We start from the raw sequence: 15,726 nt of genomic DNA, 5'->3' as shown, positions 1-15,726 counted from the left end.
TCAAGGAAGGAAATGAGGACATGGGGTAGTGTGAGGAATAGTAGGTGGTAGGATCGGTGGATTTGGAGTCTTAGCGTTGCAGAATTTTTGGAGTTGGATCTTAGAGGAAGAGAGCTACCTAGAAAGGAAGGAGTTTGTGATGGGAGAGTAGGGTAATTAAAATTGAGATTATAGAGAGGTAATCACTATTAGTAATGAGACGATCTAAGGTATGAGCGTGGAAATGAGAAGCTGAGGCAAGGGTGATGCCTAGAGGAGAGGAACCTGAGAGGCCAGGGCACTGGAAGAACTATCTAAGAGAATTGAAATCACCAAGAACTATGACAATAGTAATGAATAACAACGAACTAGAAGCACAGGGGTCTACAGGTGACTGCCTTCAGGGAGTGCTCTAGTCTCCTGTTACGATGTAATATTGAAAGCTCTTATTTCTTAAAGGAAGAATAGGCTTGGAGCGGGGTGTGATTCCTTTAAGAGCCCGGGAAGGGGAGAAACCAAAGGTCCGACGCCGGCTCCAGACTCCACCGCTGAGTCTGCGCAGTGAGAGTGGAGGCGGGGTCAAGCTCAGGCTCGCGGGCGGGGGCGGGGCCTCACGGGGGCGGAGTTTGCGTTCCGGGTCCGGCTGCCGCTGCGGCTGCTGCACTTCTAGCTTCCGAGGGAAGGAGGCCGAGGCCTGGGCCAAGCCCGGAGCCGCCGCTCGCCGGAGCCTCCTGGAGCCCCCGCGCCGGCTCAACCTGGGGGCGGGCTCAGGCCCGGCCCGCCGCCGAGCCCAGGACAGAGGCTGCATGCCCGAGGACCAGGCCGGCACAGCTATGGTGAGGGAGCAAGGCCTGCCTGAACCGCAGCCGCCCGCCACTCTGGTCCCCACAGGCCTGCCCCTCCCTAGCTCTGGTGTCCCCTCGCGCCCGGCTTTACCTTACCCCCTTGTTACCGCCCCCTTGGTGGCCCGCTCCTCCTTCCCCGTGTTCCCCGGCCACCTGCTGTGGTGACACAACCCCTTATCCCTCTCCTTCCCAGTGACACCCTTTTTCTAATCACCCCCAGTGACAGCCTCATTCGCTGTCCCCTTTGCCGCCCCTTCTAGTCATTTAACCCGACCTTCCTTTTCTCCTTCCATTTTGCCTTTTCTCTGTTTTGGGATCTCTACCCCTTCCCTCTTTCCCTCCCTGTTTTTCGTTCCTGCTCTTTGCTCCCGCTTCTTGCCCCCTTTCACCATTTTATGTGCACTGCCACCTCCTTTCCGTATCGTTTCTCCCCTTCGTCCTCTACCACCCACATTTCCTCTCCCCTTTATTGGCCATCCTCTCCCCCCCGCCACCCTCGCTTCTCACAGCTGTCCCCATTTCCTTCTACGGGCTTCAGGGGTCTAAGCACCAACAATTTGAGGAAGATTGCTTCCCAGGAGCTGTAGGGCAGGCAGATAGGATTCTTTGGCTTTCTTCTCTTCTCTTTGTAGAGGAGAAGGGGGGATGTTGGAGGTATTGAAAAGAGCCTGGAAGCCTTATTACCTAGTGTCTTTGCAAAACCTGACAGTGTGATTTGGAGTGATGGATGGAGTGAGGCAAGCATGCATTACTATGACTTTGTGAGATAGCTAACCTTTTGACAGACATACTTAAAACTGTTTTGGAACGTATTTTTATTTTGAGCGTCTTTTAATGTGGAGGTACAGTTCGGGGAATTTAAAAATATTTATTTACAGGGTTGACTGTTACTCAAAAGAAATGTTTTTGTTTGGAGGCAGAGACCAGGGCTTCTGAAGACTGAAATCAGCTTGGCAGCGTGATTGTGACATTTCTCTTTATACCTTCTCTTCTAATACCTTCATTTGTTATGCCCTCCCTTCCTTTAGTTGGGAGACCCTCATTTTTGCAAATTTTCTCCTTCCTGTTTCAAAATAGGTTGAGGTTTTAGTTGGTTTTTCATTGAGTTGGGTCACACATGGTTTGCAGGACATTTAATGAACACATCGCTCCATCATATGCTGCAATCTCAATTTTGGTCTCTGGGAGGAATAAGACAGTCTAGTGAAATTTAAGTCCTTGTAATTATGTTCTTCCAGGACGTTAGTTAATTTCTACTTACCCCCTACCCCCCATGTGTGTTTTAGGAAAGTGGTTTATAATAATTTGTGAACTTTCCCTAACTCACTGACTCTGCATTTGGGGGTTGTCATTCTCCTGTGTCTGCCTCCATAATAAATCTTCACATTTACATCCCATCACACTGTCATTGTGTTAACCTGTTTCCCTCCCCGAGATGTGAGTTCTAGGCAGCATCTGTGCCTTCTTCCCATTGCCCAGGCCAAGTAGGTGCTTGAATAATTCACTTCATGGTCTCATTTTGCTATCTGACCAGTATAATCTTAAACTGAAATTTTAAGCAACTATTGGGCTACACAGAAAGACTGAGTTTGCTTCTTATTTTTGGTGCAAAAAGGAAATTTAGTAAGATGTGATCATCTTCTCTTCACAATGAAGAGCTGTCCTAGCTAAAACACCAAACTGCTACTGTGTTTCCCCGAAAATAACACCTAAGCGGAAAATAAGCCCTAGCATGATTTTTCAGGATGACATCCCCTGAACATAAGCCCTCATGCGTCTTTTCAAGCAAAAATTAATATAAGACCTGGTCTTATTTTTGGGGAAACACTGTAGATTTTTGGAAGTGTTGGCTCTCCCACTGAGAATGAATATATGAGTACAGAGGGAGAAGTTATGAACTCCTTTTTGATTTGGTATTTTGGATCCAAAGGTATCATTTGAGCTGGGCCTAAGAGATGAATAAGACTTATATAGATCATTTTGGGAAGGGAAAGAATGCTTTGTTGTGAACATGAGTAGAAAGTATTTAGGATGTATTGTAGGTAGCAGGATTACCTTTTTTGTCATGGAGGGATGTGGGAATGAGCATGTGTAGTAGGAAATGAGACTGGAAAGCTATATTAGGTATGATTATGGTTTAGGCTTTGCCTCCAACTAGTAGCTTGATTTTTCCTTGCTTGTTAAAACATAGACACACACAGAGTAAGCGTGTGTGTATGGGAGAGTTGAAGGGGAGGCAAAATACCAACTTATTATGAACTGAGAGTTAGCTGTAGAAGTTACTTTTTAAAAATTTTCTTGTGCAATATGTGTAGTAGGCATTCAGTAAATAGAGTTGAACGTTATTGTAAAGCTTTTTGTATTTTATATTTTTCAAAATTGTCATCATAATTTTTCAAAACTGTGTTCTGAATGTAGTCATGTGCCACTTGATGGGGATATGTTCTGAGACGCATTTTTAGGTGATTTTTGTCATTGTTCAAACATCATAAAGTGCACTTACACAAACTTAGTGGTATAGCCTACCACACCTAGACTATATGGTATACCACAGTTATATATGCGGTTGTTGACTGAAATGGCGTTATGCAGTGCATGACTATAGTTGGGATGCCTGAGATGTGTTCTCAAGCTTTACCCTGAATCAAAATCAACTGGAGGGATTATAGGTTGCCAGTTCCAGAGTTTAATTTATTATGTCTGGAGTAGGGTCTGAGAGTTTACATTACTAACAAGTAACCCGTGTCATGGTTTTGGTCTCTGAACCATACTTTCAGAACCACTGGTCTAAGATATAGCCCTTGCTTTTTATTCATCTAACAATTTTTTTTTGAGTGCCTTTGACTGTGGCATTGAGATATTACAAATAAGCAGACGTGGTCCCTGCCTTTTTGTATCTTATGTATGTGAGCAATACAGAAATCAAGCAAAAAGAGTAACTTTAAATGTGAAGAGTGCTAAGAAAGGAAAAATTGTGGAGTCATGGTATGGGATAGTCAGGAATGGCTTCCTTGAGGATCTTACTTTCAAAAAGAGAATTGAAGGATTAAGTTATAGGAATTATTTTGTGGAAAACCAGATAGAAGGAAAAGCACATGTGAATGACCTGTGGTTGTATTCTTTCTTGCCTGTTTAACTCTGTAAGTCCTGGAGTTTTCAGCTCAAGGAACTTAAGGAAACCCCGTCTGCTGTGCCTACCCCGCAAAAAAACCCTATTCACATGCCTCTATTATATAACCCTCTTTCATAGGATACATATCAATTATAATTTTTATATTTCTTGCTATGATTATTTGTTAATATCAGATCATGGAGGATCTTGAATCATAGGCTCAGGAATTTTGGCCTCATTGTAAAGACTGAGTACCTTGAAAGGTTGAAAGGTTTTGTGTGTGTGTGTGTGTGTGTGTGTGTGTGTGTGTGTGTGTGTATGTGTGTGTGAAGGAATGTCATACTTAAGAGATTTGGAGGATTACTAAATCAATATGAAACATGGTTTGGAGTGGGAAGAGCTGTTGCACTAGTCTGGGTGGTAAGTATGTGAACTTTCTCCTTAACCCTGTTATGGTGGTGGTGATTTAGACTGGAGTAAGGAGAATATAGAGAAATGAAATGTGAAGATCTGGCATACCACTTTTTGGCTGAGTGAATTTTCCATAGAGACATTACTATGGACTTGTAGAAGCAGCACATAATCACAGCTTTGTAATTTTTCAGACTGGGCCTCAGTTTTCATATGTGCTGCCTTTAGGGATTTATGAGAATATTAAAACAAAGTAAATTTACTATATCAAAGTCCTTTACTTACAAATAGTAGCTCTCCCAAAGTTCGTGTATGAAGTCATATAGAGAGAATCAGCACTTCCCAACCTCATTTAATTTTTGAAATATTTTTGTGTGGTACGAGAAAGGAGAGATTTTTAAGAAAAATATATTTTATTTTAAAATTACGTATGTAATTTATTTAATAATACATTGAACAAAACACATTAAAACAAATTTCAGCCTTTTTTTGTTTAACAAATGACACATTAACGAGATAAATCATTGTCATATGTTAAAATGAATTTATCTTACAATATAGATTGAAATTAATTATATTTATGGCATCTGAACAGATAAGAACTGACTTTTTAACCTTAAATTTGGAATTCTTGCAAGTTTGTACTTAAAAATATCAACAGGTTTTTGTAATTGTTCTGTTTTGTTTCTAAGAAACAAAATAAAGAAATGGCTCCAGGCTGCTATTTGGAAGCCTATCTCCACAAATAAAACATTGAAAATGTAGATAGTTACATCCAATTTGGATTTTCATTTATTGGAAATAAACTGTCACTACACTTCTTTTTTTAACGTTAAAAAATACTGACATATCTTGATATAATACCATTTAAGAATCCTGATCATATAAATGCATTCATTTACTTTTTTTTAAAAAAAAGATTTTATTGGGGAAGGGAAACAGGAGTTTATTGGGGAACAGTGTGTACTTCCAGGACTTTTTTCCAAGTCAAGTTGTTGTCCTTTCAATCTTAGTTGTGGAGGGTGCCGTTCAGCTTCAAGTTGTTGTCCTTTCAGTCTTAGCTCAACTCCAGGTCCAGATGTTGTTGCTAGTTGCAGGGGGCGCAGCCCACCATCCCTTGCGGGAGTAGAACCGGCAACCTTGTGGTTGAGTGCCGGGGCTCTCAGCGGCAGCTCAGCTCAAGGTGCCGTGTTCAATCTTAGTTGCAGGGGGCGCTGCCCACCATCCTTTGCAGGACTCTAGGAATTGAACTGGCAACCTTGTGGTTGAGAGCCCACTGGTCCCCGTGGGAATCGAACCGGCAGCCTTCGGAGTTAGAAGCACAGAGCTCCAACCACCTGAGCCACTGGGCCGGCCCTCATTTACTTTTATTTCATCATCAGTGTAGCTTATATTTTTTGTCTTTAACCAACAGTTCCTCATAAGAATACAAATAATTTTAAAGCACTGTGATGTTCAGTATTCAGATGAAGTTATAACAATTGAGTGACTATACTATCATGAACCAGTCTCTTAATTTCCACTAATTTACATATGTGCAGTAGATAAAACTTTGTATACTATCAAAGTATTCTTTTTTTAAAGGAGAAAATTTTAAATAATTATTTTATTAAATGGTCAAAAATATACGTATTGAAATAGACATCAATATTATACTTAATGATCTGACCCATCATGAATTTGGAAATGCTGGTTAGACCACTACTTTTTCCATAAATTCTAACGCTATCTCTTAAAAACACATTTAACCAATAAGTGGCAGAAATAGTCACTATTTACAATGGAATAAAAGACATTTTTAATGCCTTTTATTAGAAAAATAATTCTTGAATTCTGAGACATTTATTTAGAGAGGTAATCTCATATAATAGCTTCATTTACTGAGCACACAATGTATCAGATAATACACTAATTTTCACAGATCCATGAGGTTGATGATGTTCTCATTACACAGATAAGAAAACTGAGGCTTTGAGAAATCAAGTAGGTTTCCTAAGATCACGTAACTAATAAGTGACAGAGCAGGATTAAAGCACAGGTTTGTCTGACCCCTAAGCCTGTGCTATTTCAAACACCTTCCCTGGACTTCTCTGAGGTTATAGGAATCTAAACTGAATTCAGGCATTTAAAATATTTGTACTATTGTTTCCATTATAAAAATAATTCATATTTATTGAAAGAAAAATTGATCAAAGGTTATGTATAATTGTATGGTTCTTGGTCCATATTGCCAAATTGCCTTCTATAAAGCACTTGCAGCAAAATATCAGATGTTCATGGCATTTTGTCTTTAGCGTTTAGATACCTTTTTAAAGTTGAAAGCTTGGGATATAGGAGAGGAATATACTTTCAGAATACATTAGTTGGGGCGAAAATCAAAAGGCTGGTAGGAATTCAGTATTTTAAAGTGATACTGATCTCTTAATTTTTTTTTTTTGAAGAACATTAGTATTATTTTTATATTGGGGAGCAGTGTGTTTTTCCAGGGCCCACCAGCTCCAAGTTGTTCTCCTTCAGTCTAGTTGTGGAGGGCGCAGCTCAGCTCCAAGTCCAGTCGCAGTTTTCAATCTTTAGTTGCAGGGGGCGCAGCCCACCATCCCATGCGGGAATTGAACCGGCAACCTTTTTGAGAGCTCGCGTTCTAACCAACTGAGCCATCCTGCAGCCCCTTGAGCAGCTCAGCGGCAGCTTGTTCTCTTCAATCTAGTTGTGGAGGGTGCAGCTCACTGGCCCATATGGGAATCGAATGGCAGCCCTGTTGTTCAGAGCTCACGCTCTAACCAACTGAGCCATCGGCCGCCCCTGGTCTCTAAATTTTAACAGCATCTATTATGCATTGAAAATAGTATGTATTCCAAGATATTATTGTATACAGAGCATACTTGGTATGCATGTGGATTTGTGGACTTTTTATGATATTTAAGGAGCCTGCAGTTTAGGCCCCACTAGTTTACAGTGTTTTTTTATAACGCTGCTGCGGCCACACAGGTTGTATTGCACAACTCAAGTGGCAACCATGCACATGGACAACAATGGGTCTACAAAGATCTGTATCCTGTGTACTTAGCAGTGTGTGGCACATAGTAGGGGTTCAGCAAATAGTTGTGGAATCAAAGTGTTTTGCATAGTATCCTAGGACAGACTCTCATGATCTAATCCTTTAATGATCTAATAATGTTATGAGAAAAAGTCTTTGCATTTTATGCTTTGTAACACTGAGCACTATTATTCTGTTGTTCTTGCCTCTAAGTTTGTTTACACTGTTCTTTTGCCTGGGATGCTGTCCCCGTTCTTTACTATTTAATCTTCAAGTGTTTCCTTAAACCTTGCCTCCTTACTGAAGTCTTCAGTTTCCTCCAGGCAGCTTTGGGTTACTTTTTTCCATATGCTTTTCCTGTACTTTGTGTATTCTTGGTTACAGCAGTTATTCTGTGGTGGTGGTATTGTTTGTTAATGAGGCTGGCTGGCTGGCTCTCCAGATTGTGAGCTCTCTGAGGGCAAGGACAGTACTATGTTTTATCCACTTCATGTCTCAAGCACTTAAGTGATGCACTGAGACATAGTAAGAAGATAAATATTTGTTCAGTGAAAGAATGTGTGTATTTTGTAGAGAATTGAATATGGTGCTCTTAACTGAGATGTGAGTTATAAAAGAGGGTAAAAAAGATGAACATTCTGTACAGGTACCCTTGGGAAAAGAGGTTTGATGGATAAGAAATGTTGGAAAAGATAGTTTCTTTTACTAGCCTAAATGGTACTTTTGACTTAGGATATATTTTTCTGTGCAGAAGAGTTGAGCTGGAAGAGTTGGGAAGGAAGCCAAGTGATTTCAAGATGAATTGCAAAGCAGTATCTCTTTGTATAAATACCTGCAAATTACTTGTTTATAATTTGTGGAGGTGTCTTTTCAGAGAATAGAATATTTAAACACAGATAGTAAAGAATCAGTTACAGGTAAATTTAGAGGGGTGGTTAATCATTTAAACATTTTGTTAGCTCTATATAAAGATCTTTTGTTTTTTCTTTTTTCCCTTTTTCCTATCTCCAGTTGTCTTTTGTATAAACATTTTTCTTAGCTTTCCAGCATCTTAATGCCTGTTCAATGTCATGCTCTCCTTTTCTAAAGACATTTTTTTAAAAGCTTGAATGTTCTTGGTTATGTAATGTCAGTTAGTTTCTTTTCATGGGCCTCGTAACCTTTGGCAAATCCTTTCACCTCTCTATGCCTCCTAATCTCTAAAATGAAAAGGTTATATTAAATCTTCTCTGTGATCCCTTCAACCTCTTTAAAAAATGCAGTAAAATTCTAGCAAGGTAAAGATAAGTAGAGTAGGTATGTTCTATTAGCTGTAGTACTATGGGATTATGGCAAATTGCTTTTATAGGTTTAAATTTTGTGTAAACTTGAGCTCTTAGCTCCATGAATATATTACCCAACTTTTCACACTAGAAACCATTTGATTATGTTAATATTTGCATAGTACGTCAGTATTTTAAAGGCATTTTCATACACATTTCATTTATTCCTCACTACCATTTTGTGTGGTAGTCATGATAGAAACTTAGCATCAATTTTATAGATAAGAAAACTGAGAAGTTAATTTATTTTCCTAAGGTCACACAGCTAGTAAGTAGCAGAGCCAGGACTAACTGGAAGCCCAGTGTTCTTTCCATTATTAACCTGGCTTCTCTGTTTACCATATTATATTTCAAAACTCATACTGGTAGTTAAGAGAAAAATAATGCTAAAGTATCTCTGAGTTAGTGATTCCTATGATCTGCTCATCAGCTCAGTGATTACTGACTTGAATTTTTGTTTTGTTTCTTGGACTAGTTTTGTTATATGAGCTAAGATGGAAGGGAAGGAGATTTATTTACCTTTCCAGGCTTGATCTCTTATAGATAGTCCACTAGCTTCATGAAGTCCTTTAGCATATAGCCATTTGCCACACTGGCCAGTCCTTGAAGTGATACATGCAAGAAGCGTATCTTTCCTGCATTATTGGACACCTAGGGTTCTCTGAAAGTAGTTGGTGGTTTTTTAAAAAGAAAAATAACTTCCCGCAGTCCATGTGAAATAGTTCAACATATCTGTACCCTTGAGCATTAGTACCACCTTCTTGACCTTCCTCATTTGTAAAATGATAGTTTGGGGAATAAGAAGGTAAAGGGATTAGAGGGATTTCCAGTCAAAATGGTGGAGTAGGTAAATGTTGTGCTTGCATCCTCTCACGACCACATCAAAATTACAACTAAACTACAGAACAACTATCCTTGAGAATCGCCTGAAGTCTAGCTGAACAGAAGTCCTATAACTAAGGACATACAGAAGAAGCCACTTTCAGACTGGTAGGAGGAGGGGCAGAGACATGGAACAGACTGGTTCCACACCCAGTTGGCAGTTAAAATTTGGGAGGGATATCTCAGCTGCAGAGATTCCCTCTTGAGGAACGTGGGGTCCTAGCCCCATACCAGGCTCCCCAGCCAAAGATTCCAGTGCCGGGAAGAGAAGTCCCCACAACTTCTGGCTATGAAAACCAACAGAGATTGTGGCTGAGTGAGAGGGAGGGCTGCCGGAGTCCTAGGTGTTCCTCTTAAAGGTATCGCACATGGACTTACTCACTGACGGACTCACTCCCTCTGAGCTCCAGTGCTGGGGCAGCAGCGCAAAAGGCACCAGGGACATACGAGGAGGAACTGAATTGTCTGGCTTTAGGGTGAGGACTGGAGGGGCAGCTTTCTCCCAGTCAGAAGTGCTGGCAGAGGCATTATTTCTTTGTTGAACCCTCTCCCCTCCCAGTGTGCATTAGCCGCTATAGCTGAGTCTCCATCAGCCTGACTAACACCATTCACCCTGCCCTGGTGATTCCCTAAGACCTTGCCCCACCCAATTTGCAGGCCTACCCAAGCTGCCTGCGGTGGCTTTTCCATACAGATGGCCTGTCTTAGCACATGCTGCAGACTTTCCTAAAATCTCTCAAAGGTTCACAAACCCCAAACAAGCAGCACTTAGCCTTGTGCCTTGTACCTCTTGCTAAGCATCCTCCAGCTTGGCACTAGCGGCAGCTGGCCTTGGTTTGCAGCTTAGCCTCTCCCAGGCACCTCCAAGCTCCTCATGGGAGGACGACATCTGTGGATCGTTTTGTGACTCAGGCCTGGTGGCCCCAGGCAGGGCACAGGCGGCTTCTGAACGTGGCCTGTGGCAGGGCCCCTCCCAGGAGACCTCCGCTCCTGGGGTCAGGATGTCTGGTGGTAGGCTTCAGATGATACCTGAGGACCACCACACTACCTCCACAGACGACACTCCCAAAGGGCAGACTGGGCAGGCACCAGAGCCCTGCTAAAGCGAATCCTGCTCTGTAGGATCAGTCCCTGCACAACAGCTCCTCCACTATAGTCACAGCCAATCCTCACAACCAATCAGCCCCAGGTTCAATCCTACTCAATGACATGCAAACAGCAACCAAAGCTCAACTACAATAGGAGGGCACATACAACCCGTACAAGGGACACACCTGCAGCACCTGACTGTAGGGAGACTGCCACTGGGCCCCACAGGACACTTGCTACATAAGTCCACTCTAAGACCGGGAGACATAGCAGCTTTACCTAATACATAGAAACAAACACAGGAATGCAGCCAAAATGGGGAGACAAAGAAACATATCCCAAATGAAACAATAGAACTAAGCTCCAGAAAAAGAACTAAACAATCAAAATGATAAATGTTTAACTATTGCGTTGTTTTGTACATCTGAAACTAATAAAAAAAAGTTTAAAAAATAAATAAAATAATAAAATAAATAAAGTGGAAAAAAATTCTGAAAATCCATTTGAGGAAATAATGACTGAAAACTTCCCTAATCTGGTGAAGGAAATAAACGTAAAAACCCAGGAAGTGCAGAGAGTCCCAAACAAGATGAACCCAAATAAGCCCACACCAAGACACATCATAATTAAAATGTCAAAGCTCAAAAACAGAATCTTACAAGTAGCAAGAGAAAAGCAGTTACCTAAAAGGGAGCTCCCATAAGACTGTCAGTTGTTTTCTCAACAGAAACTTATTTTCGGGGAAACATGGTAAGATTACCCAGCAAAACTATCATTTAAAATTGAAGGAGAGAAAAAGAAATTCCCAGACAAGAAAAAGCCAGAGGTCGACACCACCAAACCAGTATTACAAGAAATGTTAAAGGGACTTCTAGAAGAAAAAGAGGAAGGAGAGGAAGAAGAAGAAAAAAAGATTAAAAATATGAATAATAAAATGGCTATAACTACATATCTGTCAACAATTACTTTAAATGCAAATGGTTAAATGCTCCAATCAAAAGACATAGGGTGGCTGAATGGATAAGAAAACAAAACCTTTACATATGCTGCCTAACAAGAGATTCACTTCAGATCAAAAGACACACGGACGGAAAGTTGAGAGATATAAAAAGATATTTCATGAAAATGAAAAAAAGCTGGGGTATCAATACTTATACCAGACAAAATAGACTTTAAAACAATGGCTATAACAGGAGACAAAGAAAGACCCAGTAATCCTACTTCTGGGTGTTTATCCTAAGAAACCCAAAACACTACTTTGAAGTGACGTGTGCATCCATATGTTCATTACAACATTATTTACAATAGCCAAGATATGGAGGTAAGCTGGGTGTCCAACAATGGATGAATGGATAAAGAAGAGGTGATACATATATACAATGGAATATTACTAAGCCATAGAAAAGAATGAAATCTTGTCATCTGCAATAACATGCATGGACCTGGGGGGTATTGTGCTGAGTGGCATAAATCACAGAGAAAGACAAATGCCATATGATTTCACTTATATGTGGAATCTAAAGAATAAAATAAACAAATAAGACAGAAACAGATTCATAGATTCAGAGAATGTTTTGATGATTGCCCGATGGGAAGGGGGTTGAGGGAATAGGTGAAAAAGGTGAAGTGCAAATTGGTAGTTACAAAATAGTCATGGGGATATAAAGTATAGTATAAGGAATATAGTCAATAATATTGTAATAACTATGTATAGTGTCACATGGGTATTCGATTTATTGGGGTGATCAGTTTGTAAGTTATATAAAGGTCTAATCACTATGTTGTACACCTGAAACTAATATATGTCAACTGTAATTGAAAAACAAAATTATTTAAAATAAAAATGATTTTATCTTACTACAAAAGATTTTTAAAAATTAAGTGGTTGGATCATATCTAAGGTTATATTAGGTGTTTATTCCTGAAAGTCTGGCTTGGTTGAATTAGTAGTAGGAAAAAAACAACCCATAAACGAAGCAGTTTCCTGTGGAGTACTACAAAAATGAGGATTCAAAAATTGTCCCATAGTTGAAGTTTCTTATACCCATGAACTCACGTGACCCTTGTCTGCCTTTCAATTCCATACTTTAATTTCAGGGCTGGACTTGGGAATTATATTTCTCTCTGGACATATAGTTTCTTTCTCTAAGGGCAAATAAGTATTTTAAATACACCTAACAATAAATTTGTGCTCGACTGTTCATTTATTCAATAAACATTTAGTGAGCATTATGTAGTAGGCATTGTTTTAGGTTCTGGGAATACAGCAGTGAACAAAACATAGTGTTTGTTTTATGGAGTTTATATTCTAGAATAATGGCTAACATTTCTTGAGCAATTTATATATGTCAGTCACTGTTGTAAGTTGCACTTTGAATTTATTTAATTCTGACAACAATCCTATGATATAGGGAAGATTATTGTCTGCATTTGACAAATCATGAAACTGAGGTGCGGAGATTAAGTATTTTGCCTAACGTTACATAGTTTTGTAAGTGGAAGAGCTGGCATTTTAATCCAGGCAATCTGACTCCTAACTGCACACTTTTCACTATAGTATTACACTCCTTCAGAGTGATGTCAATAAAAAAATTTACTTCTAATCAAAAAATGGTCAAGTTTGTAATCTTTGTAAGTCACCTGGTTTCTGGCCCAATCTATAGAAAAAAATCATTCAGGAATACAAAAAATGGAGCACTGTCAGAGCCATTATCTCCTATTGGAGTATTGTCAGTATTAGGAAACTTTCAGGTAGGAGATGAGATTTTGAGCCAGATGAATATGAGTTGTAACCAAGACAGCTACATAAAACCAGGACCTTAAAAAGCATACATCTTTAGTGAAAAGGTAGACTGAAAAATATCTGCCTGATAGTGTAGGGAGAGACAGAGTCTTGCATGTTTGTCCTGATTTGGACTCCGGATGGCAAAATTCTCTGAGGATTTACAACCATGAACCTGCTGTCCTATGTGTCTGAAAAATTTATGTTGTGCAAGATCATGGCTAGTAAGTAGGAAGGGAACATTGACTGAATAATGACTCTGTCAGACATTGTGCTGGAGGCTTTGCACACACACGTTCTCACTTCATCCTAACAATAGCATCATGAGATAAGTACTCATATTATCCCCATTCTACAAAGGACAGACAGAGTGTCAGAGAAGCCAGACATTTTGCAGTGTAACATCACTAGAATTCAAATCCAGGTCTAGTATTCTTTCTACTAACCTCAATGCCTCTGGAAAAGTCATTTCATTTTTGTACCTTTGCTTCCTTAGCCATAAAATGAAATTTGTAATATTTTTCCTTTCACTTCCTGAAGTTATTGTATCAAATGAAATAAAGGATATGAATAGGCTTTGTTTACTGTAAAACATTGTTGCCAGCATCATCCAGAAAGTATATTTTCCTTGTAATTAATGAGAGACCTCATTACTTGGTGATTCTAGAGTCCACAGTTCTTGTCTTGAATTAAGGAAATTTTAATACTTTTTATTTTCAATTTTCTGTGATAGTGTCATGAGGAGAAATAAAATTAGTTTTGAGGCAAGTTACCATCTAATAATTTACTAATTCATTGAACAAGTAATTTATTGGATGCATTTTATGGTCGTTCAGTTCCCAAGTATAAAAGATGCCTGCTCTGTGAGGATCTATTTCATTTTTTTGTCATATCAGCAACAGTGGAATCCCTGGTCTCCTCTAACAGTATACTACAATTGCTATGTGTACTAAATTTCCGGTGTCCGCCACTTTCCTACTTGGTAAAAATGGATGGGCCACAGTTCAGCATATTGAAATGCTTCTTTGACATGACCCTGGCAATACAGTAATAGAATGGAACTTTTAAATATGTAAAACAAACCAATCAACAAAATAGATAACTAAGTCATGGGGAAATAACTGAGAATGCCTCCAGCTGAGTGTTGCATAGATGGCTAAACATTTCAAGGAAGGAGAGCATAAGGAAGCAAAAAAATTATAAGGGGTATTGAAAGAAAGCCATGAGAAGGTTTAGAAAGGGCTAATGAGTGTCACTATGAAATTCCTCAAAGACAGACCCTGTGGCCTTTAGAATCTGAGTAATGGCCTCTCTCTTTTGGTGAATTATAAGGAAAAATACACTTTATGGATGACACTGGTAACAGTATCTTACAGTAAACAAAGCCTGTTCATATCCTTTATTTCATTTGATACAATAACCTGATGGAGTGAAAGGAAAAATAGTACAAATTTCATTTCACAGATAAGGAAGTTGAGGAGGCAAAAAAATGAAGTGACTTTTTAGAGGCATTGTGGTTAGTAAACAGAAGAACACTGACTGGACCTGGATTTTAATGAGTGATAGATAAGTAATGATCCTCTGTTGTTGGGAAGTAAGGAGCTTGGCTCTGAAGAAATGGAAAACCAACTGAAAAACATATATTGCTATCGTGTTTCCCCGAAAATAAGACCAGGTCTTATATTAAGATTTGCTCCAAAAAACGCATTAGGGCTTATGTTCAGGGGATGTCATACTGAAAAATCATGCTCAGGCTTATTTTCCGTTAGGTCTTATTTTCGGGGACACACGGTATTAGTGCATGTGTGTCTTTTCTGATGAATGTGTGGGGTGGGGATTGATCTCTCAGTCGGACATTTTCTTGCTATTAGAGATTAATGCCTGCCACAAAAACTAGTAAAATGGAAAAGCTGCTTTGGGAGCTAGTCTGCTCCTGTTTTTTGCCCTGTCTTTATTGCCCCATGTCTCCAGGTGTTGTGCCATGTTCTTATAAGTAGAAATCTGCTTATAGGTAGTTCGTTTATCCACTTACTAATAGATACTGAGCTTGTGCTGTGTGCCAGAGTAGGGACTACAGAAGTGGATATAGCATGGGTCTTAACCCTACTGATTTTCAGTGTGTGGGACACAACTCCTGATGCATGATGGATGCACTGTTCTAAAAATCCTTTTCTTATCTCCTAGGGGCTGGTAAGTGATGCAGTTCCTCAGACTTTTAATTTGTATCAACCATTTTAAGGGCTCCATACTAGAGAACTGCTTAGTGA

At 39.6% G+C, this 15,726-nt stretch overlaps 1 protein-coding gene across 1 annotated transcript in view; it reads left to right on the top strand.

Moving 5' to 3' along the window:
- Nucleotides 1–550: 550 nt before the first annotated feature.
- Nucleotides 551–15,726, top strand: part of ZYG11B (zyg-11 family member B, cell cycle regulator) — a 77,565-nt gene continuing 62,389 nt past the window's right edge. Inside the window, exon 1 of the mRNA XM_081056116.1 lies at nucleotides 551–815. Within this exon, the coding sequence (XP_080912242.1) occupies nucleotides 786–815 (30 nt within the window). The 5' untranslated portion in view covers nucleotides 551–785. The remainder of the gene's footprint in view (nucleotides 816–15,726) is intronic.

This window comes from Rhinolophus hipposideros (assembly GCF_964194185.1).
Source record: "Rhinolophus hipposideros genome assembly, chromosome: 8".
In the NCBI taxonomy this organism is placed as follows: Eukaryota; Metazoa; Chordata; class Mammalia; order Chiroptera; family Rhinolophidae; genus Rhinolophus; species Rhinolophus hipposideros.
This window is presented reverse-complemented; position numbering and strand designations above follow the sequence as displayed.